Raw genomic sequence first — 27,433 nt, forward strand, 5'->3', positions numbered from 1 at the left:
AGAGGGAGCTGCTCTTGAAAAAGTGCCGGTGTAGAAAAATGCATAGAACTGGGTCAAGGAATTCCAGGTGGTTGGTATGGCTGGAATGTGGGTAGGAGATGGATGAGAAGGTAGTGGCTGGAAACATAGCCCAGGGCCAGCTCTGGAGAGATTAATATGGTGCCTAAACAGGTTAGACTTTATCTTGAAAGTAGGCAGAAGCTATTGACTTTAAGTGGAGACTGGAAATCAGATTTGCTTTGAAGAAGAGTTCTGGCCTTGCGGAGAGTTTGGTTTTTTTTTTTGGCTGACTTCTCGACATGTGAAAGTTCCCAGGCCAGGGATGGAACCCTCACCACAGCAGCAACCTGCACCTCTGCAGTGACAATGGTGGATTCTTAACCTGCTGTGCAGCAAGGGAACTCTGTGGAGAGTTTTTGGAAAGAGTGAGAGACACAAGGTAGGGACACCAGGTTGGGGAGCTAGAACCGGAAGGGGAGTGTTGGACTGTGCTGTGGGCGGAGCCTTTGGGAGGGAGATGAAGGGATGGATAAAGAAATGGTTATAGGAGTTCCCATTGTGGCTCAGCGAATCCAACTAGTATCCATGAGGACAAGGGTTCAATCCCTAACCTCGATCAGTGGGTTAAGGATCCGGGGTCGCCCTGAGCTGTGGTGTAGGTCACAGACACGGCTTGGATCTGGTGTTGCTGTGGCTGGCAGCTGTAGCTCCAATTTAATCTCTAGCCTAGGAACTTCCATATGCCATGGATGCAGCCCTAAAAAGACAAAAAAAGGAGTTCCCGTTGTGGCTCAGTGGTTAAAAAACCCACATAGTATCCATGAGGGATGCGAGTTTGATCCCTGACCTCGATTAGTGGGTTAAGGATCCTGTGTTGCTGTGGCATAGGCTGGCAGCTATAGCTCCGATTTGACCCCTAGCTGGGAACTTCCATATGCTACAGGTGTGGCCTTAAAAAGACAAAAGACAAAAAAAAAATAGTTATAAGGTGGAATTTTGAGGACTTCTGGAAGTGGAGGGCATGGGAGCTCTCCCAGGTGATGCTAAGGATTCAAGCTTGAATAGATGGGGGGTGATGGGGTTGCCATCTGAAGCAGGGAAGGTGGGCTGAGTGATGAGGTGGGGGGCATCTGGGGCTTCTGCTGGGCTGCTCATGTGCCTTCTTAGGGTCATCATGAGTCAGTCGTTTTCCCACCCCAGTCACACGTACATAAGAGAGGCTGAAATGTACATGGTGCTGCCAGCCCATCAGTGTACTGTGATGAGCGTACATGTGTAATTTCTAATGACCTGAAGGTATGTGCTCACTGTTAAGACACCCCCTCTCCTAGAGCCATAGTCCCTGGGAAACAAATCTAGTCCTCAGGGAATTGCTTGCAGAGCATGGAACCAGAACAAAGGACAAATTTTTTTTTTGTTTTTTTTGCCTTTTCTAGGGCCGCTCCTGCGGCATATGGAGGTTCCCAGGCTAGGGGTCTAATCGGAGCTGTAGCCGCTGGCCTACACCAGAGCCACAGCAACGCGGGGATCCAAGCTGCATCTGCAACCTACACCACAGCTCACGGCAACGCTCAGTCCTTAACCCACTGAGCAAGGCCAGGGACCGAACCCACGACCTCATGGTTCCTAGTCAGATTTGTTAACCACTGTGCCACGACGGGAACTCCTGAACGTTTTGACTGTATGAGGAAAGTGTGCTGAATGTGTGTTGTCTGTAAAATACGGAGCCAAAAGGTAGAGCCCTTGCCCGCAGGGAACTCATGGTGTGGTGGAGGAGACGGGAGAAAAGAGTCAATTAAACAGCGTATTCAGTGCTGGGAGAGGGGTGGAGCGTGGCTAATTTGGGAGAGGAGGTCTGCCCTCCACCCTGAAGGGTGGGGTGGGTGAAGCACCCACTCACCACAGCCTGCAGGGCCAGCGCCGTCTGACACTGACTGCTCCCCGACCTGTCCCCCTCTCTCTGCTCTAGCTCCTGCCCTTCGTGCTTTCCTCCCAGTTTGCCGGGCCGTTCCTGCTTCAGGGGTTTTGCGCTTATTGTTGCTTCTGCCAGGAAGACTCTTTCCCCAGATGCTCTCAGCACTTATTCCCTCGCTCTATTCACGTCTTTGCACAAATACTGCCTTACCAAAGACCTGTTCTATCTGAAATGGTCATTCTAAGTCACCCATCCTGTTTTGTTTTTCTCTATCAATATCTTATGACCTGGGATTAATCACTTATTTGTTTATTGTCTATCTTTCCCTCTAGAATATCCACATCATGAGAGTAAGGACTTTGTTTTGCTCACTGCTGAGTCTCCAATACCTAGGACAGTGCCTGGCAGAAATATCTGTGGAATGAAGGAGGGGCAAAGACATTCTAGGCACAGGGAAAGGCAATGGAAAGGCACAAAGGTGAGAAAAAGTGTGAGAGGGAGTTCCCTGGTGGCTCAGCGGGTTAAGGATCTGGCATTGTCATTGCTGTGGCATGGGTTTGATCCTTGGCCCTGGAACTTCTGCATGCTGTGGGTATAGCCAAAAAAAGCATATTGGGGGAGTTCCCGTCGTGGTGCAGTGGTTAACGAACCTGACTAGCATCCATGAGGACACGGATTCGATCCCTGGCTTCACTCAGTGGGTTAAAGATCTGGCATTGCTGTGAGCTGTGGTGTCGGTCGAAGATGTGGCTTGGATCCTGTGTTGCTGTGGCTGTGGTATAGGCCTGCAGCTGTAGCTTCGATTCAACCCCTAGCCTGGGAATCTCTATATGCTGTGGGTGCGGCCCTAAAAAGCAAAAAAAGAAAAAAAAATAGCTTGTGGGTGTGGGGTGTGTGTGGGGGATTGTGGGATGTGAGGAGCCAAGCAGAGGCAGAGGGTTAGCACACGAGGCAAAACCTTCCTACAGGGTTTGGATTTTTATCCTAAAGCATATAAAGAGCCATAGCAGGGTTTGAAGGAGGGAATCGGCACACAGCTGAGGTGGGGCATAAGAGCATGGCTGGAGGCAGAGACACGGGCTAGGAAGCTCTTGGAGCAATCCAGGCAGGAAATGACAAGCCTGAACTAGGGTGGTGGTTGGTGGGGGTGGATGGGGGTAGATCAGAGAGCTGGTTTGGAAGGTATAATCAGGGAGTTCCCATCTTGGCTCAGTGGTAATGAACCTGACTAGTATCCATGAGGAGGCGGGTTCGATCTCTGGTTTTGCTCAGTGAGTTAAGGATCTGGTGTTGCTCTGAGCAATGGTGTAGACTGGCATCGATAGCTCTGATTTGACCCCTAGCCTGGGAACTTCCATATGCCTTGGGTGTAGCCTCAAAAAGACAAAAAGCAAAACACAAGGTATAATCAGTACAACCAATAACTCTTCACTGAGGTGTCTGGTGTAGGAGAGGCAGGTGACAAGGAAAATGTCACCAGCCTGTGAGTTATGTAACAGAGGCTGAGCCTGTCTCATCTACTGTACTCCTGGCAGAGAAACAGGAGCTCAATAAATATTCCTTGAATGAAGAGTTGAGGTTTCTAGTCTGGACAGTGGGTAGGTGGTGGCATCATTTTTGGGGAGGGGGAGGATGGACTCATGTTGAATTTGAAATTGATTTGTAGTGTAGTAGGTGGCTGTGCCTTTTAGAGCTCAGGAAAGAGGTGGGGCTGGGAAGGAGCATTCAACAAATATTCTTGGGGCACTTGCTATTTCCCCAGCACTGGTTATTGTCTTTATGGAGGTGTGTGTGTGTGTGTGTGTGTGTGTGTGTACATGTGCATGCAGCAGGAGGGAAGGGGCAGGATGGGCGACCCACCACAAGATTACAGTGGGTTATATGTGCGTCGTGATTTGAGAGGTCCAGGGAGGCCCAGGAGGAAACCTGAACTGGCCTAGGGGTGTAGAAACTCTGCATAAGGAAATTTAAGCTGGCACCTGAATGAAGAGGAAGAATTAAGAGTAGAGAGGGAGGAGTTCCTAGCCTGGCTCAGTGGTTAATGAACCCGATTAGCATCCATGAGGACTCAGGTTCTATCCCTGACCTCACTCAGTGGGTTAAGGATCCAGCGTCACTGTGAACTGTGGTGTAGGTCATAGACACAGCTCAGATCTGTGGCTGTGGCTTAGGCTGGTGGCTACAGCTCTGATTTGACCCCTAGCCTGGGAACCTCCATATACTGCAGGTGGAGCCCTAAAAAGAAAAAAAAAATTTATTTTTTTTTCCTTTTTATGGCTGCATCTGCGACATATGAAAGTTCATGGTGGCTCATCAGTAATGAATCTGATTAGTATCCATGAGGATGTGGGTTTGATCCCTGGCCCCACTCAGTGGGTTAAGGATATGGCATTACCGTGAGCTATGGCATAGGTCAGAGATGTGGCTTGGATCTATTGTTGCTGTGGCTGTGGCGTAGGCCAGCAGCTGCAGCTCTGATGGGACCCCTAGCCTGGGAACTTCCATATGCTGCTGATACGGCCCTGGAAAAAAAAAAAAAAAAAAAAAGGAAAGTTCTTGGGCTGGGGTTGAATTGGAGCTGTAGCTGCCAGCGTATGGCCACAGCAACACCAGAGGATCTGAGCCATGTCAGTGACCTATGCTGTAGCTTGTGGTGATGCTGGATCCTTAACCCACTGAGCGAGGCCAGGGGTGGGAATCGAATCTTCACAGAGACAACACTGGGTCCTTAACCTGCTGAGCCACAACGGGAACTCCTGAGATTCAGATTTTAGAATGTGTGATTTTTAGAAAGATTACTCTGGCTTCAGTTTGCAGGACTGAAAGCAGGGAGACCAGTTAGAAAGCTGTTGCCATGATCCTGTTAAGAGATGATGGTGGCTTGGACTAGAGTCATATTTTGAGGATGAGGAGACTGGTTGACTTGGACACTGATGAGATAAGGGAAGAGGTTGTCAATGATGGTAAGATACTCAGATGTGGCATCTGGCTTGGGCAGCTGGGTGGATGGTGATGCCATTTACTTATGGAGGAACTCTGGAGGGGCAAGTTTACAAGAAATTGGTGGGATCAGTTTGTGCCTGATGATGTCTTGTAGGTGGTTGAATATTCCTCTGTATCTGGAATCATGACAGTTGGGCTGGTAATTGGGAACGGTCAGTGTGTAGAAGTTAGTTGAAATCATGGTAGCAGGTGAGATGATTTTAGGATAGGATAGGATGTAGAAAGAAAAGGGCTTAGGGATAGCATTCTTTTTTTTTTGCTTTTTTTTTAGGGTCACACCTGTGGCATATGGAGGTTCCCAGGCTAGGGTCTGAATTGGAGCTGTAGCCGCCAGCCTACACCACAGCCAGTGAAGTTCCAGGGAGGGGAACTCCAGGATAGCATTCTTAGAATTCTTAGAATTATAAGAATTCTTAGAGAAGTTCCCACTGTGGTGTACTGGGTTAAGAATCAGACTGCAGTGGCTTGGGTTGCTGCAGAGTTGCAGCAGAGTGACTGGGTGCAGTGGGTTAAAGGATCTGGCATTGCTGCAGATGAGGCTCCGATTCAGTCCCTGGCCATGGAACTTCCATATGCCATGGGTGAGGCCATAAAAAAGAAATAAAATAAAAATCAAAAAAAGAATTCTGGAGTTCCTGTCGTGGTGCAGCAGAAACGAATCTGACTAATAACCGTAAGGTTTTGGGTTTGATCCCTGGCCTTGCTCAGTGGGTTAAGGATCAGGCATTGCTGTGAGCTGTGGTGTAGGTTGCAGACGTGGCTCGGATCCTGCATTGCTGTGGCTGTGGTATAGGCCAGTGGCTACAGCTCGGATTCGACCCCTAGCCTGGGAATTTCCATATGCCTTGGGTGCAGCCCTAAAGAAACAAACAAACAAACAAAAAAATCCTAGAACACTTACATTGAGGGAAAGGTATTCTTTTTTTGGCTGCACCTATGGTATGTGGAAGTTCCTGGGCTAGGGATCAAACCCTCGCCACAGTAATGACAACGCCAGATCCTTAACACACTGAGCCACCAGAGAACTCCCAGGGGGAAAGGTATTCTTCAAAAAAGACGGATAAGCAGCATCTAGAGAGATCAGAGGGAATCAGGGAGATGGTGAGTGGAAGAGAGCAATTTGAAGCATCAGCGGCCAACAGTGTCCAGTCTGCCAAGAGATCAAGCTAGATAAGGACTGAGTGGAATTGACTGGATTTGCTAACAGGAAGACCACGGGTGACTCTGGAGAGGGAAATTTCAGGGCAGTGAGGGTGGAGTCAGATTTCATAGAGATTGTTTATTCCACCAGTAATATTTATTGAATATCTGCCCTCTGCCTAGTTCCAGGTTAGGTCCTGGGGATACAAGGATAACTGTGACCCAGTCTATCCTCACATGGCTCACAGTTGATGGGAGAGACAGATGTGGAAGCTGTTCAGAGAAGTGTGGTGCACCCAAGGGAGGTGGGTTTACACTCAAAAGGAGCCTTTCCTAGAGGAATGGGTCACTCAGACAGGGAGCGGAACATCAGAACTGGCAAGAAGGGGTTAAGGGGAACTTTGATGGTCTCTTCAGCGGCGTGGAGGAGTGGACATCTGACCATATCTCGGGGATAAGGGCAGAGGAGAGAAGGTAGATGTGCTTTCTAGAAGGTTGACTGTGGAAGCCAGGAGGGTGGTTGTTAGTGAAAGGGACCAAGTCAGAGGGAGGAGTTTATGGGAAAGACTTAAGCCCACCTGAGGGTGTATTTCTGGAAAAGTTGGATGAAATAATCTTACCCTACAATAAGGTCTTCTGCACAGTTGGAATGCTTGGGTCAGTCAGCATTATTTTTTTTTACTATTATTATTTTTAATCGTTATTTCCCCAATAGCAGTCAGCATTTCTTTCTGTTGAACGGTGCAGGGCGTACCCTTGTCCCTTTGAGAGGCAGCAGTGCATGGTGATTAAGAGCATGGCATCATGGAGTACCCGTTGTGACTCAGTGGAAACGAATCTGACTGGTATCCGTGAGGACATGGGTTCAATCCCTGGTCTGGCTCAGTGGGTTAAGGATCCGGCGTTGCTGTGAGCTGTGGTGTAGGTCGCAGACACGGCTCAGATCCTGAGCTGCTCTGGCTGTGGTGTAGGCCAGTGGCTACAGCTTGGATTCGACCCCTAGCCTGGGAACTTCCATATGCCTCGGGTGCACCCCCACAAAAAAAAAAAAAAAGAAGATAGCATCAGGCAGGTTAAATTTATTAGCTTCCGTTTCCTCCTCTGGAGAATGGGGCTCTATCTCAGAGGCATGATTTCTATTTTTGCTGTGCTTTGATCCTTTTCTATTCGAACAGTGATGATTTCTCTGCTGCTGCTGGAGTGGCTTTCAGTCCCTTTACAGGCATAGTCCTCTTTTAGAATTGCTGATGAACTACAGCCCTAGATAAGCTAGTCTTGCTAATAGACCTTGAAATCATTTACTGATTATTGCTTAGGTAAGTTTTTCCTATGCATGGGTGACTTCACTCATTGCTGATTTCCTTGTCAGGGTGATCACATGTGCCCTTCTCTGCCAGGAATTCTGCCTCCCTTTCTCCAACTCCAGCATTAGCCTCCATATATGCAGTCCAGGTAACTGTGGTCCCGGTGCCTACCTGCACCCACTTCGCTGCCCTAGACTGGATGGGTTGCTTCTCAGTGACTTTGATAGTACCCGATTCTAGTAATGTTTTGTGGAGGCTGGGGACTGGGTCTTAATGACAGAGTCTGGAACACAGTGGGTTCAAGTTCAGCCCATGCTTTCTGACTGGATGTATGGTTGGAGAAATGAATGGATGAATGAATGAATTTTAAGTTCTGAGGGACCCTTGCTGTCCTGTCCAGGGTGCTAGAAATGGTTACTTTTTCCAACCAGAGGGGCGTGCCCGTGGCCCCACCTAACAGCTCTTTGAGGACTGTTCTAGTTCTTTGCAGCCAGAAGCTCCATCACCCCAGAGGGAGATAGTCCCACTTGCAGGCCAACTTCCTTGCATGCAAATAATAGGGGGCATAAAGTGTGGTGGAATGTGTGCAGTCTTTGGAGCAGGCCCCTGGCTGAGTGGCTTCAGTTTGCTCAATGGTAGGAGAAAGGTAATAAACTTACTTCTGCCAGATTAAATTAGATGATGTAAGAAGTTCAGTGGCCTAATACATAATTGTCAGTCAAAATGGTATTTATAGGAATTCCTCTTGTGGCTTAGTGCGTTAAGAATCCAACATGGTGTCTGTGAGGATGTGGGTTTGATCCCTGGCCTCACTCAGTGGGTTAAGGATCTGGTATTGCTGTGAGCTGTGGTGTACGTAGGTCGCAGACGTGGCTTAGATCTGGTGTGGCTGTTGCTGTGGCCAGCGGCTGCAGCTTCAGTTTGACCCCTAGCCTGAGGACTTATATGTGCTGCAGGTGCGGCCCTAAGAAGAAGAAGAAGAAAAAAAAAAAGGTATCTACTGTTTCAAGTTACATCGCCATCTATATATCTTAAAAAAATTTTTTTTAGGGCCACACCTGTGGCATATAGAAGTTCCCAGGCTAGGGGTCTAATCGGAGCTGTAGCTGCCAGCCTACACCACAGCCACGGCAATGTCAGATCCTTAACCCACTGAGCGAGGCCAGGGATCAAACCTGCGTCCTCTTGGATACTAGTCAGATTTGTTTCCACTGAGCCATGATGGGAACTCATGTATATCTTCTTAATTGCTAAAACTTTGTTTTCAGCGTTCTGTCTTTAGATGACTTAAAAGTAGTTTTAATTTTCCAGCAGCTCGGAGATCAGAGGGGAGGGCTGAGACACTTCTTCCTTGCGGGAGAATGGAGGTGGCAGTTTTCTCGGCGTCACCAGGTCTGGGTGTCCAGAAACCAAGCTCCACCTGACAGCCCTTTCTTTGGAGCCATTTGGTCCATTGTTGGCAGTGCTGGACGTTTCTGCTCCCGCCTTGCCTACACTTGCCCACCCTGGGACCTAATTTTTTTGGTCTAGATCTTTGCCTTTTGTTAATGAGACAGTTTTTCTTCTGTGTGCTGGGTCTGCTGTACCAGTCGGCCAGCAGCTCATCTGTGGGGGCCCTGTGAACAGACTGCTCTTCAGAGATCAGGCGGTCTTTGCTGGGGCCTCCTGACTTTTGTGCAGTGGAATGTTGGCTGGAGGCTTGGACGAAAGGGTTGGCTCCGGAGTCAGCCTGGTCAAGAAGGGAGTTGCGTGCTCTCGGCTCTCAGAGTACTGGTGGGGCTGCCGGCCGCTTTAGGGCCTGGGTGGACAGCTCGCCCCCTGTCTGCAGGAGCCGCTCGTGGACTCTGGAAGACTTAAGATCTCTGGGAGCTTTGGCCCGTCCTCAGGCAGCTTCTCCTGGGACCAGAACCGCTGGCTTCAAGTCCTTGTGGCCAGTGAGGTGGAAAAGCCAGACTCTGGGCCCCCCAACTGCCTTGTGCCTCGAACTTTGCCTTTTGAGCTTTCTACTTGGAAGCTAGTCGCTTCTAGTCACTTCTTCCAGAGGGATTTTCCATTTTGAGATGGGAGTGAGGAAACTTACATTTCATGTTCCGCATTCATAGCAACAAATGGGCTGAAGTCAAAGCCTTGGCTTCTTTCTGGTTTGGGATCGTTGTGAACTTTTTTTTTCTTCTTTTTAGGGCTGCACCCACGGCATATGGAGGTTCCCAGGCGAGGGTGAATCTGAGCTACAGTTGCTGGCCTACACCACAGCCACAGCAAAGCCAAATGCACGCTGCATCTGCGACCTACACCACAGCTCACGGCAACACCAGATCCTTAACCCACTGATTGAGGCCAGGGATTGAACCTGCAACCTCATGGTTCCTAGTCGGATTCGTTAACCACTGCCTCACAACGGGAACTCCCAATGTAGACTTTGGAACAAACTCTTCACCAGCAGGGAGGGAGGTAGAGCTCTGTGCTGGCCTGATCCCCCAGGCTTTTCAGGGGTTCACCCTTGGTCTCTTTTTCTGGTCTTTCTGTTTGCCTCAGAAGAGGCTAAGAGGGCAGCCTAGGGGAGGTTGGGGAAGGAGCTAGGGACAGAGGGCCCCAACCTTGGCTGAACGTTAGAATCACCTTGGCAGGTGGGGGGGGAGGTTTAAAAAATACTCATGGCCCCTTCTTCTCCCTCCCTGTTCCCCCAACCAAATAACTCTGAACCCCTGGGTAGAAGACTGGGGATGGGCTTGGAGAACAAGAATTGAGAAAGCAGAAAGTTGCTGCTGAAAACTGAAGGAGACCTTGGAAAGAGAGGTGTTCAGCTGTCCCTGTTCTTGAGAATTGCCTGGGGAACTTGAAACACATGCCAATGCCTGGGCTCCACCCCGCAATTTGACTTCGTTGGCCTGGGTGGGGCCTGAGCCCTGGACTTGGTTAAAGCTGGTCGAGCGATGTCAGCTGGAGCCAGGAGCCCAGAGTTAGGTGAGGGCTTGGGCTTGTTCTCATCAAAGTGGTTCTGTACGTGATGACTTGATGATGGTGGCACGCCCCCAAGCAGGCCGATCAGCAGACTCCCCTGGGGAACCCCATCTCAGACTTCCTGAATCAGGGGCTCTGGGGTGCAGCCCCAGAGCTGTAGGTTCATGTTCCTCAGGTGATCCTGCTGCTCACTCGGGCTTGCAGTCCTGTTTCTGAGAACCTGAATTGGACCTAGCTGAGCGAACCAGTTAGGGTGCAGTGAACAAGGCCTTGCTGGCTTTGAAGGGGCCAGTGGTGTCGATTAGCACTGAGAGCCTCCAGGTACAAGGTGCTTGCTTGCTCCCTCTAAGCGGGGCAGAACCATGGTGACTGAAGTGCTGACTGAGTTCGTGGAGGCAGAGTGGGAGGAACCTGATCCAGTGACCAGTGGGGATTATGCTTTGTGTCTTTTTTGTTTTGTCTTTTTAGGGCCGCACCCTCGGCATATGGAGGTTCCCAGGCTAGAAGTCTAATCAGAGCCACAGCCTACACCAGAGCCATAGCAACGCAGGATCCGAACCATGTCTGGGAGACCTACACCACAGCTCATGGCAATGCCGGATCCTTAACCCTCTGAGCAAGGCCAGGAATTGAACCCTCAACCTCATGGATACTAGTCGGATTTGTTTATGCTGTACCACAATGGGAACTCCTGAAATGTCTGGTTTAAGGCAAGAGATCTGAGGCTTTTTTGGAGAGCTTAAATCTGGTCCTTCTGAGGAAGCAGGCTCAGTAGAGTATTCTGGAGACAGCTGGGTATTCACAGCCTGCATGTACCTGTTAAGAGGCTGGGCTGCTCCCCAGCAGTGTGACTCCAACTATACCAAGACTGGCCTAATGCAGCGAGGGGTGGTTTTTCTTGAGCAAGGTGACGAAGTGCTTGCTCACAGCAGTGAAGCCCATAGATTGCTGTCCTGCTGATTGCTGGGGGCTGAATGACGTCACTAGTCAGAAGACACATGAGCTGTGTCACTGGTGATTTTAAAGTTCAAGATAGTGAAGAGAGTGGCAGGTAGAATCTTCTTTTTTTTTTTTTTTGTCATTTGAAAACTGTGTATGTGGAGAACCTCCCCCCCACCCCCCACAGAACTGGTACCAGACGGTAAATGCCAAGATACCAGAAGGATAGACTTTGGTGAGGGGATGGATTTCATAGCGATTGAGAGATACACACTTAATAAAGCTTTAAACTAAAAAAATTTCTTGGCTGTGCTTGCAGCATGTGGAAGTTCTTGGGCCAGGAATGGAACCCGTGCCACCTCACTGACCTGAGACACTGAAGTGACAATGCTGGATCCTAACCTAACTGAGCCACCAGGGGAACTCCTAAACTGAAATTTTAGAGGAAAGGAGAAAAATGCACAGATAAAAGTATATTGGAGTATCTGGGTATTTTGGAGGCTGTGAGGTATTCTAGAGAAAGAAGAATAAAGGTGGAAAAGTTGCTTAGTAATGCACCACTTGGAGAAGATAGAAGATTGAGAGTGATGTTTTTGGATTCAAAAACATTCAATGAGGCTAATAAACACATTTTCTTTTCTTTTTCTTTTTTTGGCTGTCCAAGACATGTGGAGTTCTGGGCCAGGGGTCAGATCTGAGCCACAGATGAGACCAAAGCCACAGCTGTGGCAATGCCAGATCCTTTACCCACTGTGCTGGGCCGGGGATCGAACATGTGTCCCAAAGCTCCTAAGATGCCACTGATCCTGTAGCACCACAGCAGGAACTCCAGCACATTTGCTCCTTACTTTTTCTGCAAGGAGAAAACAAGTTCAAGTCTGATTAGAATATGACAACGAAAGAGTACATGTTGTTCAAAAGTGATGGATTTGCTAGAAGAGCTGAGATTGATGTGGTATATCAAAGAGAGGTATGATGATCTGCTCTAATAAGGGATGCCCGTTCCCTCTGGGCAAGGTCACATTTTGAGTCTTTTGATTATAGTGAGAGGGAAGTTTCAGGACCAAGACACAGAGAGTTGTCAAAGGATTTTATCTCCCCCTTTCCTCTTTCCCAACAAATGTAATGAACAGTGCTACCTAGTACAGCCTCCAGGGCCTGCCTGCAGGTGGGCTGCTTCTTACAACTAAACAGAAGTCTCTTTCTCATGACAGATACATGACCCGTCTCTTAGAAAGGGCACCCGGGAGTTCCTGGTGGCTTAGTAGGTTAAGGATCTGGCATTATCACTGCTGCAGCTCAGGTTGCTGGTGCGGCTTGGGTTCAGTCCCTGGCCTAGGAATTTCTGCATGCCATGGCTCAGCCAAAACAAACAAACAAACAAACAAACAAAAAAAACAAAAAAAGGAATCCCTATTGTGGCTCGGTGGGTTAAGAACCTGACATTGTCTCCGTGAGAATATGGGTTCTATCCCTGACCTTGCTCATTGGGTTAAGGATCTGGCATTGTTGCAATTGCTGGTATAGGTAGAAGATGCAGCTCAGATCCAGGGTGGCTGTGGCTGTGGTTGTGGCCAGCAGCTGCAGCTCTGATTCGGCCTCTGGCCCTGGAACTTCCATATGCCACAGGTGTGGCCCTAAAAAGTGAAGAGAAAAAAGAAAAAAAAAAAAAAAGGGCAGCAAGGTTCTCTTAGCCTCTGTTAATCCCATCTACTTATCTTGGAAGAATTATTACATGGTGCTATCAGAGGGCTCTTGGTTTCCACTTAGTGATTTTTCCTGAAGGTCTCCCATGGTAAAGTGCATGGAAATAAACCCCCATCCTAAGGGAAGAAGTGCGGTGAAAAGAACAAGAGGATAAAAGCAAAAAGATGTAGGAATGATGTAATGGTGGGCATGTGCCATGCACCATTAGATTGGAAGAATAAATTCTTTGCTCTCCTTGTAAAAATTATAAAATTTGTATAAAAGATAAACATGGTAGCAAAGGAAGCTTCAATACCTTGAGCATCTTTTGCTAAAATTGCATTCTATGAGAAGTAGGAACTCTCTACGTTTAACGAATGGTTTAGTATGGAACATGTTTGGGGTTTTTTGGGGGGCCACGTCATGCAGCAGCTTGATGTGGGATCTCAGTTCCCAGACCAGGGATTGAACCCAGGCCACAGTAGTGAAAGCACTGAGTCCTAACCATGTGCTAGCACTCATAGCACATGGAAGTTCCCTGGTCAGGGATTGAATCTGAGCTGAAGCTGTGGCAACAAAGGATCCTTTGACCCACTAGGCTGGGCTGGGGATCAAACCCACGCCTCTGCAGTGACCCAATCCGCTGAAGTCAGATTCTTTTTTTTCCTTTTTAGGGTCATACCTGTGGCGTATGGAAGTTCCCGAATTAGGGGTCGATTCAGAGCTGCAGTTGGCCAGCCTACACTACAGCCACAGCAACGCCAGATCTGAGCTGCATTTGTGATCTGTGCTGCAGCTTGTGGTAATATAGGTTCCTTAACCCACTGAGAAAGGCCAGGGATTGAACCCACATCCTCATGGATACTAGTTCAGTTCTTGACCTGCCGAGCCACAACGAGAACTCCCTGCAGTCAGATTCTTAACCCACTGTGCCACAGCAGGAATTCCACATGTTGCTTTTTGATGAGCTTAGATTTTTAGAAATAAGATATACAAGAGACTATGAGAGGTGATGTAACAAGACTAAATAAATACAGGAGTGGCCCAGACCTGCCAGGAGAATGCCACAAAGGCTAAAGACCAGCATAAACTAGGACCTGAAAACTGACTAAGGCCAACAAAAGACTCCAAGAGCAGTGTTTAGAGTGAGAACAGCAGGGGCAAGGCTGGCTGCTCTGGGGCAGTTGGATCTATGATGCTATGAGTGTCCACAGTCCCACTTCTAACTTTGCCTGCAGAGGGACTGCTCACCTAAGAATTCAATAAAAACCCAACAGGCCAATAGATCTAGACCAACAACAACAACAAAAAGGACCGAGAGAGTTGAAGAGATAGTAATAAAGCATGTCACTGCCCTAAATGTTTTTAACTATCCCCTGCAGGCAGATGGAAAGAACTTATAATTAGTTGAGATGACAGAATGACTGTTAGGCATCTCCAGGATCTTGGAGAACAGGAAGGGTGTAAAAAGGAAGCTGTTGTGTGATGTATTAGTTTCCTATTGCTGCTGTAGCAAATTACCACCAATTTCATGGTTTAAAACAAAGCAAATTTGTATGATTTCCCAGCTCTGTAGGTCCAAGGTATGAATGGGTCTCACTGGGCTCACATCAAGGTGTCAGTGTGCCATGCTCCTTTCTGGAGGCTCTGGGGTGAACCCCTTTTCTTACCCTTTCTAGCTTCTAGAGGCTGCCCACATTCCTTACCTCATGGGGCCCTTCCATCTTCAAAGCCAGCAGTAGCTAGTCAAGTCTTTCTCACATCAGATCATTCTGACCCTGACTCTTCTGCCTCTTAGGGCCGCAACTGTGCCCATCACAAGTGATAACCTGGCTTTCCAAGAAAGAGGAAGCGGTGGATTCTGAGCATTCTGCACTGGTAATCCGACATTGATCCCTGCCCCAATTCTAGGCTCATCTGTTCAACCTGGTTAGCAAAGTATGAAGGGTTGAAAGAAGGCTCTCTAGTAACCTGTATGGATTTACTAAAAAGAAGTGAACCTCATTTTGGGGGTTCAGTTTTAATTTTTTATTCAAGTGTAATATATAAAAGGAACAGTGCCTGTGTCACAAGTGGGGAGCTTGATGTGTGTTCAATTTGTGAAAATTCATGTGCCGCCAGCATCCACATTAAGAAACCAGCCCTGGAGTTACCTTTGTGGCTCAGCGAACCCAACTAGGATCCAGGTTCGATCTCTGGCCTCGCTTAATGGGTTATGGATTCGGCGTTGCCGCGAGCTGTGGTGTAGGTTGCAGGTGCTGCTCAGATCTGGCGTTGCTGCGGCTGTGGCTTAGGCCAGCAGCTGTAGCTCCGATTTGACCCCTAGCCAGGGAACCTTCATATGCCATGGGTACAGCTCTAAAAAGCAAAAAAAGAAGAGGAAGAAACCAGCCCCCAGAACCTCTCCTGTGTTTCTCCCAGTCACTCCCTCCGGTCCCACCCCCACTGTTCTGATGTCTAGTAGCATAGATTAATTCAGCCTGTTTTTATGTCCTCTCTTGTGTCTGGTTTGTTCACTTAATATGTTTGTGCAGTTCATCCATATTTTTGTCTGTAGTTGGAGATGGCTCATTTTCACCGCTGTTTAGTATCCATTATGTATTCTCCTATGTAGCCATTCTACTGTTGATGGGCATTTGGGTTGTTCAAGCTCTTGACTATTAGAATGGTATAGCTATGGACATTCTAGCATAAATATGTACTATATTTCATTTGAATCATTTGACAGCATCATTAGATTGCTAGAGCAGAGATGTTTGTATACAGATTTCAGAGAGGTTCTTGGCAAACCTTCATGATATTCTTGTTGACAAGGTAGAAAAAGGTGGACTAGGTAAAAGTACTTTGGTGGATTCTTGGTTGATGTTGTGAAATAATGATGGCAGAGAGGAAGGTCTATAGTGATAGGCTGAGGAGTTTCCTTGGTGACTCAGTGGAAGTGAATCTGACTAGTAAGCACGAGGATGCAGGTTCAATCCCTGGCCTTGATCAATGGGTTAAGGATCCAGCGTTGCTGTGAACTGTGGTGTAGGTCACAGATGTGGCTCAGATCTAGCTAGCGTTGCTGTGGCTGTGGCATAGCTTGGTAGCTGTAGCACCTATTTGACCCCTGGGAACTTCCTCTGCCTCCGGTGTGGCACTATATATATAGCATTTTTATAAGTGACTTCAGTGAAGATACAGAAGGTATGCTAATCAGATTTGCAGATTTCACAAATTGAAAGCATTTTAACTAACCGATTAAAATTAAGGGGAGGATTTTCTGTTGTGGCTCAGCAGGTTAAGAACTCCACTAGTATGAGAATTTGGTTTTGATCCCTGGCCTCACTCAGTGGCTTACGGATCTGGCGTTGCTATGGCTGTGGTAGGCTGGCAGCTGCAGCTCTGCTTCAACCCCTAGCCTGGGAACTTCGCACTTTGAGGTGTGAGCCTGACAAAAGAAAAAAAAAAGTAAAATTAAGATGAAAGATCCATTTGTAGTAGATAAGAATGATGCCTAAATATTCAGAGAGGAAATTTGCTAGGAAGGCCTCATATTTGGGATTAAAAAAAAATTGCTTTTAATAGGCCCAAAATGGAGAGAGGGAAAAGCTCATTAGTTTGGGGTAGGGGGTGGGGAGGGAGTTATAACTGACAGTAAATTCAAACTAAGACTCCATAGCCTGCAACAATATCTGTAGTTTTCTGTGTGGCTCCCAGTTTCCAGGGAGACACTGACAAAATGAAGTTAATGCAGAAGAGTAAATTGGGCTATCAGTGGGAAACCATATTTGTCACACAAGAGGTTGAATAGGTCTTTAGCCTGAAGAAGGAAGACCCAAGGGGGACAGGATGTTAATCTTTAATATTAAGAATGACTATGATGTGAGAGAGGCTTTAATTTGATTCCATGTGGTTCTGGAGGGGAGGTCCAAGACTACTGGCCAGAAGTTGTGAGAAAAGTTTTTGGCTCAGTGGGAGGAAGAGCTGTTGATCTCTTTAAAAATGGAATGAGTGGCCTAATAAAGTGTTGAGGTCTATATCATCTCTGGGGATTTGAAACAGAAAATGGCTTAAATAGCAGCCTAAGTTGTATGTTATATGTATTTAAAGCTAGTAGTGCTCAGAGTGCTCAGAGTTCCCTTGTGGCAAAGCAGATTAAGGATCTGGCATTGTCACTGCAGTGACTTGGGTTGCTGCTGTGGCATAGATTTGATCCCTGGCTTGGGAACTTTCATATGCTGTGGATGTGGCAAAAACCACAGCAACCCTAAAAACAATAAAAACAAAAAAAACTAATGGTGCTGGGAGAATTGTAGGTTGAATGTTCTTTTTCAGGGACTGTTTAGTTTGAGCATCTAAACTAAATCTGGGGAGTTCCCGTCGTGGCTCAGTGGTTAACGAATTCGACTAGGAAGCATGAGGTTGCAGGTTCGATCCCTGGCCTTGCTCAGTGGGTTAAGGATCTAGTGTTGCTGTGAGCTGTGGTGTAGGTTGCAGACTCCGCTCGGATCCTGGTCCAGCATTGCTGTGGCTTTGGTGTAGGCCGGTGGCTACAGCTCTGATTAGACCCCTAGCTTGGGAACCTCCATATGCCACGCCTGTGGCCCTGGAAAGGGCAAAAAGACAAAAACAAACAAACAAAATTTGGAAAAAAAGAGAAATCTGGGCATCTGATCCCTAGTGGGCCTGCAAGCTTTGTTCTGCTCTGGATCAATGCAGGCAGGTGCTGTTCTTGCTTTCAGTTCTAGAGCTGATGTTGGGCTTTAGTCTTGAAACTGGCCACCTCCTCCAAGGAGCCCATGGAAGCTGGGTTTGATGACCATTCAGGAGCATCCCTTTAGATGATTATAGAAATGATTTCGAATCTGCTTCTTCCTCCAAAGCAGGGGTCAAAGCCAGAAGGGAGCTGCACACAAGTCAGGGGTCTGTGGTGATTTTCAGGCCATCTTCCTATGGACTTGGTCCAGTGTTGGTGGAGATTGAATTGTAACTAGAGGTAGGAGGTAGTGCATCTCTGTCCTTGAGGGTAACTTGCAGTTGCCTGCTTATTATTTTAACCCTATGTCCCTTGCTCCCCCCCACCATGCCCCCACCTCTGAAGCAGGACGTTGGGCTCTACTTCAAGAACAGTGTATTTGGCTGGGTTCTGGGGCCGCTGGTCAGCTGTATCCGCTGGGGGTGGAGACAAAGAGCCTGGTCAGCACTACAGTCTGCCATACCTATTTCCTGCTCCCACAGCCAAGAGGCCCTGGAGGAAGCTGGGTGCTGGAGAAGATGAAGGGTCAGCCCTTTCCATACAATTCCCTTCATTCAAATGCAGCCTCCTGTGCTCATACAGAGAGCAGATCAGGGCAAGATGGTGGGTCAGTGGCTGAGGACAAAGGCTCTAGATTGGGGGCAGGAGAAAACACTGTGGGGTAAAAAGGATACAAATGGATGGATAGGGAAGTAGAATAGAGAAGCAGTAGATATTAAAATGTAAACAATCCATGAATTTTCTTTCTTTTTTTTAAGGGCTGTACATGTGGAATATGGAGGTTCCCAGGCTAGGGGTCCAATTGGAGCCACAACAATGCTAGATCCAAGCTGCATCTGTGACCTACACCACAGCTCACAGCAACACCAGATCCTTAATCCACACAGCAAGGCCAGGGATTGAACCTGTATCCTCGTGGATACTAGTTGGGTTCGTAACTCGCTGAGCCACAACACGAACTCCATGTATTTTCTTTCAGAATTTGTTGTAGTAAAGGATGAGTTGGCTTTTCCCTGCCCACATCCCTCAACAAAGCTGAAAATAGAACCTGTGGCACATGGCTGCAGACTGACTGTGAACCAGAAATAGTCCCTGGAGCCTCAAGCCTATCCCAGTTTGGTGTGGGCTCCCAGGTGACCCCAAGGGCTAACCACACCTTTTAATTAGGGGATCCCATTCCCTTGCGCATATGGCGGCTTCAGTTGTCCCTGGTGTTTTTAATCCAAACCTGGCTTGGGTTATGTTTGTTAAGTCAGCAGCAGAGCCCGAGGCTAAGGGGTAGAGGTTACAGGAAAGAGAGAAGGGGCAAGAGGGTTGTTCAATAGCTGGAGGCAGAAGTTCAATGGGGAGTAAAGGACGGATGACCGGCTGAGGAGGATCAGCAGATTTGAAAGGTCTGGCCATTTTGTGGGGTGCTTGGGAGACTACATGCTTGTGTCTTTAATTATTAACTTAGCCCTGCCTTGGCCTGCAGTTATGGGTGCATTTTTGCCCAGCCCTGTGATAAGGTTTGGTTGTTCATTGTCTTGTTTATTAAGCAGAAAGGCAAATGTTTGTTTGGGATAGGAATGCCCCCTTTCTGGAAGAGCAGAAAAGAACTTGGGCAGGCAGGGAGGGGGTGACAGAAGGTCAGACAGCTGTTCCGACCTCTCAGGATGAAGGCGGCTCTGGGCCAGAGTGTGACGAGACCAGGACACAACAAAACAGGAGGACTGGGGACACTGAGGGCCACACCACTACCAGAACTGAGACAGCGAGTACTTGTGACTGTGCTGGTGGCCTGAAGCAGGCAAGCCCAGCACTTTCTCCACTGGTGAGGCAGGCTGGCTCTCACCTTGCCTTTGGAGTTGCTGGGAGAAGGGCTGTTAAACCCTCATTGTGCTCTAGCTGTTGAGCTGGGCAGGAGGGAGCAGAGAGGCGGTCCACTTTGCCGCAGCGGGGAAGGTACGGGCTGCGTGTCTGCCTGCTTGCTTAAGAGGTTGGTGAGGGATTGAGGAATATTCTGCTGAATTTCAGAATTGTTTCTTTCAGCTTTCTTCCCCACCACATCCCGGGGCTATCAGTCAACCTTACAGAACGTGTGGGCCTCCCTTCTTGAATTTCTTCATCTGAAGTAGCAGTTCATAGCTTTTTGGGGGGGAAGGTAACGGATTTCTCTGAGATTCTGATGAGTTATGGACATTTTTCTTAGAAAAATGCATAAACTTTGGGCATATTTCAGTCTTTGTGGAAGTTCCAGGTTAAGAACCGTGGCTCCAAGGGCAAGTCATGAACTTTACTGGAGCTCGTCCAGATAAAATGATTGCCTCTTCCCCAGGGTAAAAGGACTTGAGGAATGTTTGTGGCTCTGACTTTTGCATTGTCCAGTCAGGAAAAATGCCCTGTCCCCTTTCTATAGGAACCTTGGCTCCAAGAATCTTTCCAGGCATGAAAACAGGCAGCTGAGCTGGCTGGCGGTAGCAGGAAGTCTGGCCTCCAGCCTAATCCTGGCCACACATCCTGACCTGCTGGCCCAGACGTTGGATAAGTCACAACAGGACTTGTCAAGGTTAACAGTATTACCACAGCATTAGCGTGCTGGATCTTGGGGTCCATATAAGGGGGGATACAGGGCTGGAGAGGGGGAGAGACCGTGACTTTTCAGAGCCAACAGCCGTAACACATCATTAATCCTGTAATGCTAACAGTTGCCTCCTATTGCTGTGAACATTTTTGTGTGTAAGCAAATCCACACTTTGTTGTATGTCTCCCGTGTAAGAGCTGAGGGTGTGTGTCTGTGTGTGGTGCTATGTACACAGGTGCTCAGCAAGTGCCTCTGAATGATAACGGTGGCAGAAGTTTCCAGTGCAGAGCAGGTCAGAGCCCAAACATTTCTGTCCTTGGCCAAAGGGTCTATTTTGGTGACTGGTACAGGAAACATTGCTTGGGAGTTTAATAAGGCCCTCCGGATGGTAGGCTCAGTCACCAATCAGTATTATTTTTCTTTCAGGTCTCCTAACCTTCGTTAACTGTGCCTATGTCAAGTGGGGAACCCTGGTACAAGATATTTTCACCTATGCTAAAGTATTGGCACTGATCATCATCATCATCGCAGGCATTGTTAGACTTGGTCAGGGTAAGAAATAATAGGAATAGCAACTAACATTTGTGAAGCATTTTCTATGAGCCATACTCCTCTAATTGACCTTTGTGCATGGTTTCATTTAATAGGTACTATTATTAGTCCCATTTTATAGATGAGGAAACTGATGCTGCAGAATTAAATATCTTGCTGAAGTCCCTAGTTTTGTTTTGTTTTTGTCATTTTAGGGCCATACCTGTGGCATATGAAAGTTGCCAGGCTAGGGGTTGAATTGGAGCTACAGGTGCTGGCCTACACCTCAGCCAAGGCAATGGAGGACCTGAGCTGCGTCTGCGACCTACACCACAGTTCACAGCAACACCAGATCCTTAACTCACTGAGCGAGGCCAGGGATCAAACCCATATCCTCATGAATAGTAGTCGGGGTCATTACCACGGAGACACGACAGGAACTCCCTGAAGCCCCTAGCTTAATAAATAGTGGAGCTGAAATTTGTACCCTGGCAGACTGATGCCAAAGCCTATCCTTTTACTCCTGTGTGTGCTGCCTCCCAGAGGAGGTTCATCCTGGCAAAAGGGCTGGCAGCCTTGTGCCGGAGCTGGCTTTTGAAGATTGTCGAGCCCCATTCTGAGGCTATGATTGTTAGCTCCTTGGGAATCAACAGAATGAACCTCTTGTACTCACTCCTCTTTCCAGGGGTGAACTCCTTCCCTGTAATTACACTGCTGGCTGGGCACACGGAGCCCTGCCCTTCTTCCACCCCGTTTCAGCTATCTGGAGTTAGAAAGAGGGCAAACAGAACTGCATCCCTCCTGTTCTCCAGCCCTTCTGCTCCGTGGTGGTTCTTCACCCTAGAAATCCACTGGGGTCTTTCCTGTCGAGATCCCTGTGCTGCCCCCTGCACTCTGGCTGGTTACTGTAGATGTATGTCTTCTGCTCCCTTTTCTTTCACTTGTACCCTTGCTGCAAGGGTAGTTCTAGGCCACACACCTCCTATTGTCACATTCTTCCTCTCCTTTACTGGGTCACCTTGTAGTTGTGGTGTAGGCCACTGATCTTCCTGCTTTTCTGTGTTCTCTGGGTTCCAGGAGCCTCGACTCACTTTGAGAATGCCTTTGAGGGTTCATCATTTTCAACGGGTGACATCGCTCTGGCACTCTACTCAGCTCTCTTCTCTTACTCGGGCTGGGACACCCTCAACTATGTCACTGAAGAGATCAAGAATCCTGAGAGGTAGGTACCTCATCATCAACTTTCCGTAACAACAGCCACCACTTATTGAGCTTCTGCTGTGTGCCAGACAGCATGCCACAACCAGTCAGTTTTATCAGCCTCATTTAATGGATGGGAGGGCTGAGGTTGAGAAGTAACTTGACCAAGATCACAGTAACAGCTAAGAGGTGAACTTTCTTAGGTTAAAAAAAATTTTTTACAGGCCTTTTCATATTCATGCATTTCTGTATTAACTAAAGCAGGTTGTACCATGTGCTTGTGTATATTTAAAATACTTTGATTTTTTTTCACACTTATCCCTATATAGATAACTTTAGGTCAAAGACTACCATAAACCTTCCTCTCCTCTGATCCCTTCCTTGTTTCTCAAATTCATATTGACTAATGGCATTGTTTCAGTCATTCAATGATATTACCCACTGTTACTCTGGATTGCTCTGCAGTCAGGTAGAGTGAAAAGAACAGTGAGGGAAGAGTGAAAGGGCCTGGACCAGTTTTCCACTGATTTGTGGGATGACCTTGTGGGAATCCCGTCATCTCTTTGCCTGATCTTTATCTGTAATTGAGGGGGGTTATATGTTTTCCAGAGCCTGGTTCTAAACTTCAATGATTTTAGGAACTAAGACTTGCCAGGGAGATGTTTTTGTAAATTTCAAAGCCAAAATAATAATAAACTCCTTTTGGCTTTGAGAAACAAAACATACTCTTGATACATATCCAGTGTTGCAACCTTGGGAGCAGAAAACAGCAGATCAAGGCCTGGGTGGTGCTTCCACCTGCCGGACAGAAGGTGAATGACCTAAGTATTTACCCTTCTCTCCTGTTTTCCTCCCAGTCTCATGGCAAAGAGTCTGTAAAGATCATAGCTTTATTGGGCCAGAGGAACCTTGAAAGGTCTCTTTCTCTTTGCCACTGGTTAGAAAGGCATCCAAGGTTCTCTAAGGCAGGGGGTTGGGGGAATGGACATTTCCCAGATTGCTCGTTCAGGTACATGTTTTGTTCTTCCTACTGAGGGCCCGTCTGATTTTCTGGAGATGCTAAATTTCACAATTTACCTCCATAATTTCTTTTATACTTAAGACAAATTTCCCAGTGTTGACAACCTTAGAGAAGGAATCCTGACCTCTAGATGTAAAACAAAAACCACATAAAACCTTCCTGTGCGATTATTATGCTGTGACATAGTTCTTTGTTGATCCTTTTTCCTTTTCCTTTTTTTGTGTGTGGGCCTTTTTTTCAATGTGACATTTCCTTTCACTTGATGCTCTTATAGTTCTTGAGTTCAGATCCTAAGCCACTATTTTAGGCAACTTCAAAGGCAAAAGCACTGGGGAAATGCCAGGGCTGGCCTCATCCCCAGATGAGAGTAGCAGAGAGAAGTGGAGAATGAGGGAGACTGTGGGACTAATGTGTCCATCATTCTGTTTTGACTGTAGGAATCTGCCCCTCTCCATTGGCATTTCCATGCCCATTGTCACCATCATCTACATCTTAACCAACGTGGCCTATTACACTGTGCTAGACATGAGGGACATCCTGGCCAGTGATGCTGTTGCTGTGGTAAAGGATTTTCACTAGCAGAAGGGTGAGGGTGTGTTTGTGGGCTTCTGGGTATCTTGCTGCTCTTGAAAGTCCCCCAAAGGGGGTAGTCCTTGAAAGGAGTATACGTAGTATATTGGGCTTGCAGGAAAGTCCTATTAGGCCCACCATGTAAGAAGGGTTGGGTGGGTAGTAGGGGGGACCTAGGGGCATACTTGTCCTTCCTTGCCTCCCATCCCTGTTAGGTCCTGCTAATGACTTTTCTGTTCATTTTCCTTAGACTTTTGCAGACCAGATTTTTGGAATATTCAACTGGACAATTCCAGTGGCAGTTGCATTATCCTGTTTTGGTGGCCTCAATGCCTCCATTGTGGCTGCTTCTAGGTATGAGTGGCATCTTTTACTGGGGTATATGGTGAAGAGCTATATACCAGGAGAGAGTAGAACTTACAGGATACAGAATTTAATCACGGAACTCCCCACATGATCGCCACAACCCCTTTGTTCTTGTTCCCATCAGCAACCTACAGTTCTCAGAAATCTCAATATTGAGCTCTATTCCATATTAAAATCCTTTTGAATAGGCAGAGATGGGGGGCCTTGTGGCATGTGAACATGGCCACACCTGGTGTCCCACGAATTTCTTAGCCTCTCCTATCTCACCCAAAATAGGCTTTTCTTTGTGGGCTCAAGAGAAGGCCATCTCCCTGATACCATCTGCATGATTCATGTCGAGCGGTTCACACCGGTACCTGCTCTGCTCTTCAATGTAAGTGATCTCAAGATTGGGGCTGCAAGCCTGAAGGTGGAGGAAACTTTCGTAACAATAGATAAAACTGTTCTAGCTTCCCAGAAGCTCTAGAGAAGATTCTATTGACGAAATCAAACTATTGACGAAACATCCACCATGGGCAAGACATTGCAAACTGCTGCAGTGGTGCTTGAGAGAGAACCATCTTCTCTAAGGAATGGTGACCTCCGCTGGTCTAGGATAAGGCATAAAAGTCATGGAATATACTGTAATGACTGCTGTGGCACAGTGATGTATTGTTTAAGGGGAAAAACATTCACCTCCATGTGGGTAGAGGGTGAATGAGGAAAGACTTGTTTTTCAGGGCTGTACACACAGCATGTGGAAGTTACTAGGTGAGGGGTCTCATCAGAGCTGCAGCTGCTGGCCTATGCCACAGCAATGCCAGATCCGAGTGGCATCTATGACCTACCCACAGCTCACGGCAATGCAGGATCCTTAACCCACTGATTGAGGTCAGGGATCGAACCCACATCCTCATGGATACTAGTTGGATTCGTTTCTGCTAAGCCATGACAGGAACTTCCAAGACTTCTTAGAGAAAGTGAATGTGAAGTGGATTTTTAAGGTTAGGGTTGCCAGTGGTAGAGATGGATAGGCTTTAGGTTAAGAGAAATGGCATCAGAGTCTGGAGGTGAAGCAGTATGGAATTGGGTGTTAGGAGGTAAGAGCTGGAGGTGTAGTTTGGAGCAAAAGCTATTTGAGGAATTGTTTTGAGCTGTATAGAGAAGTAACCTATATAGTTATAAAAGAGCACAAGTTTGAAAAATGTGCTGGAAAAGCAACTGAGGAGCTACTGACTTAATAGAAAAGGAGGGAGATGCTGAAACTAAGGTGGTAAAGGGGGTAGGAAGACAGTTGGGGAGACTGAGGACTTGACAAGGGGGTGGGTTTGTGGGGGATAAAGGAGAGTGAGGAATGTCCTGCATAGTAAAGGCTGTGAGAGAAGCTGACATGGGCTTGTGCCTGCAGGGTCTCATGGCGCTGATCTACTTGTGCGTGGAGGACATCTTCCAGCTCATCAACTACTACAGCTTCAGCTACTGGTTCTTCGTGGGGCTCTCTATCGTGGGTCAGCTCTATTTGCGCTGGAAGGAGCCTGACAGGCCTCGTCCTCTCAAGGTAACCCCTCTCCATCCTACCTCTGCTTCAGGGGACTACTCAGAAACCTTTGCCCAGGACTTGGGAGTGGTACCCTGTGGAGATGAAGGGGATGGCAAAAAGGCTCAGAGCTCTGCTCTTCACAGGCAGCTGGGGTCACCCTAGCGGTCTGTCCTGAGCTGTCTAACCTCAGGTATTTCTTCTGTGCCCTCAGCTCAGCATTTTCTTCCCATTGTCTTCTGCCTCTGCACCATCTTCCTGGTGGCTGTTCCACTCTACAGTGATACCATCAACTCCCTTATCGGCATTGGCATTGCCCTCTCAGGCTTGCCCTTTTATTTCTTCATCATCAGAGTGCCAGAACACAAACGACCTCTTTGTCTCCGCAGGATTGTGGGTAAGCCTTGCATCCTCAAGTTGGCTCAGCTCTTATCCTTTTTTTTTTGGCTTTTTCTGCAAATCTAGTCTCCCAAGTTGTCTTTGCTATAGTGCCTACCTATTGTTAAGGCCTAACTGTCCCCCCCAGGCCTAGTCCCATTCAGTGCCACTTGAACTCAGCCCACCTGACCTCTTCTCAGTTCTGACTCAAACTTCTCTTTGTAGCATCCATCACATGGTACCTTCAGGTCCTGTGTATGTCAGTTGCTGCAGAGATGGATTTGGAAGATGGAGGAGAGATGCTCAAGCAACAAGATCCCAAGTCTAATTAAACATCACAAGGAATCTTGAGATGTGGAAAGCAGGGGCCTCTTTTATCTCCTACCAGCCAGAGCCAAGAAGTTGAAAGGAAAGCTCACTTCATTGGAGGCAGCTACTAGAAGCCTCCTAGGCAGCTTCACCAACCTCTGAACTTGCCTTTTGAGAAATAGAGAGTAATTTATTTGTTTTGCTACATATTGTTCCAGGTTTCTTTTAAAGGGATGATAAAGCAGACTGTGATGGGGAGCATGCCAGGTGTGGGCTTGGTTGTTCTGGCAGCACGCTGCCATGTATTAAGATAGTCACTCACCTCTGGGGTGCCTGCCCATTCCTCTTTTCTGTTGAAAGATCCAATAATGCTCCAAATTTCCAGTCTCCTTTAGAGACATGAAACTGTCACAGGTGCTGGGCAATAAAAGGGTATGATCCTGAGCTCTCAGTGGCTTCATTTTTATATAGTGTCTTGAGGACAGCTCACATTAGCCTGGCAGGAACACTAGAAACAATCGTCTGTAGAAAGTATCTGAGTATTTCTTCCCTCTCAAGCCAAATGCTGAAAGCTGATACAACCATCTCTACTGAAGAAAACACCTAAGCTGCTATAGCAAAATATTAGCTTGTTAGCTAAAAGCTCTATCAACTTCTGTTCTTAATTATGATTAAAAACTTGAGCACATCTACTTTTTATATATAATCTTGGAATAAATGAATGTGGTTCCTCCAGATATAATCTCCACTTAACAGACGTATTTCTGACTATACGGTAAGTATGGACAGGACAACACATCTAAGCCCTTCATGCCAGGTTACAACACTGAGACACCTCCTAAGAACACAGGCCAGCAAGAGCAATCACCACCCAACCCATTGTTTTTTTCTGAAGCACACAATCCATTTCCCTGTTTAATAAGCATCCAAAAGCAGAGGGTAGTACAGAGGTCTACTAACTCTGTGGATGGGAAGATCACTTGGTTCCCCAGTGCTCTCTTACACTTAGGTGGAAGAGTCTGGAGCAGAATCCACTTTTAAAGTGAAGATCAACATGTCCCACGGTTTCTAGGTCTGGGGCAAGGACCCAGCATCAAATCTCATTCTAAGGCTGACTTCTCTGAAAAGAGAGAGAGTTCCTGCCAGTACGAGCAGGGAACAGAATTCAGCCAAGTGTGTCACGCCAGGGATGCTTTGCCTTTGGTTTGTTGCTACTGCTGTTAGTGGTGATGGGAGGGTCATTCTTTCCAGGCTGTAGCAGAGGGTTGTGGGTAAAGGTCTGGCGTAAAGGAC

The 27,433-nt window shown here is 47.4% G+C and overlaps 2 protein-coding genes across 9 annotated transcripts in view; one reads left to right on the top strand and one right to left on the bottom strand.

The window, feature by feature from the left end:
* SLC7A7 (solute carrier family 7 member 7) overlaps nt 1-26,584 on the top strand; it is a 36,634-nt gene extending 10,050 nt beyond the window's left edge. For 5 of the 7 annotated variants that reach the window (XM_047796007.1, XM_047796008.1, XM_047796009.1 and 2 more), the window contains 8 exons: nt 20,676-20,801; nt 21,858-22,002; nt 23,439-23,562; nt 23,822-23,925; nt 24,214-24,310; nt 25,325-25,474; nt 25,668-25,850; nt 26,057-26,584. In XM_047796007.1, coding sequence (XP_047651963.1) covers nt 20,676-20,801; nt 21,858-22,002; nt 23,439-23,562; nt 23,822-23,925; nt 24,214-24,310; nt 25,325-25,474; nt 25,668-25,850; nt 26,057-26,182 — 1,055 coding nt within the window. In that variant the 3' untranslated portion in view covers nt 26,183-26,584. Of the gene's footprint in view, nt 1-20,675; nt 20,802-21,857; nt 22,003-23,438; nt 23,563-23,821; nt 23,926-24,213; nt 24,311-24,386; nt 24,713-25,324; nt 25,475-25,667; nt 25,851-26,056 lie in introns of those variants that run through there. The other 2 variants (XM_047796011.1, XM_047796010.1) reach the window with 2 other exon arrangements.
* A 458-nt stretch (nt 26,585-27,042) lies between these two features.
* OXA1L (OXA1L mitochondrial inner membrane protein) overlaps nt 27,043-27,433 on the bottom strand; it is a 29,901-nt gene continuing 29,510 nt past the window's right edge. For both annotated transcript variants that reach the window (XM_047796013.1, XM_047796014.1), the window contains one exon: nt 27,043-27,433. In XM_047796013.1, coding sequence (XP_047651969.1) covers nt 27,306-27,433 — 128 coding nt within the window. In that variant the 3' untranslated portion in view covers nt 27,043-27,305.

This window comes from Phacochoerus africanus, chromosome 9 (genome assembly GCF_016906955.1).
Source record: "Phacochoerus africanus isolate WHEZ1 chromosome 9, ROS_Pafr_v1, whole genome shotgun sequence".
Classification (NCBI taxonomy): Eukaryota; Metazoa; Chordata; class Mammalia; order Artiodactyla; family Suidae; genus Phacochoerus; species Phacochoerus africanus.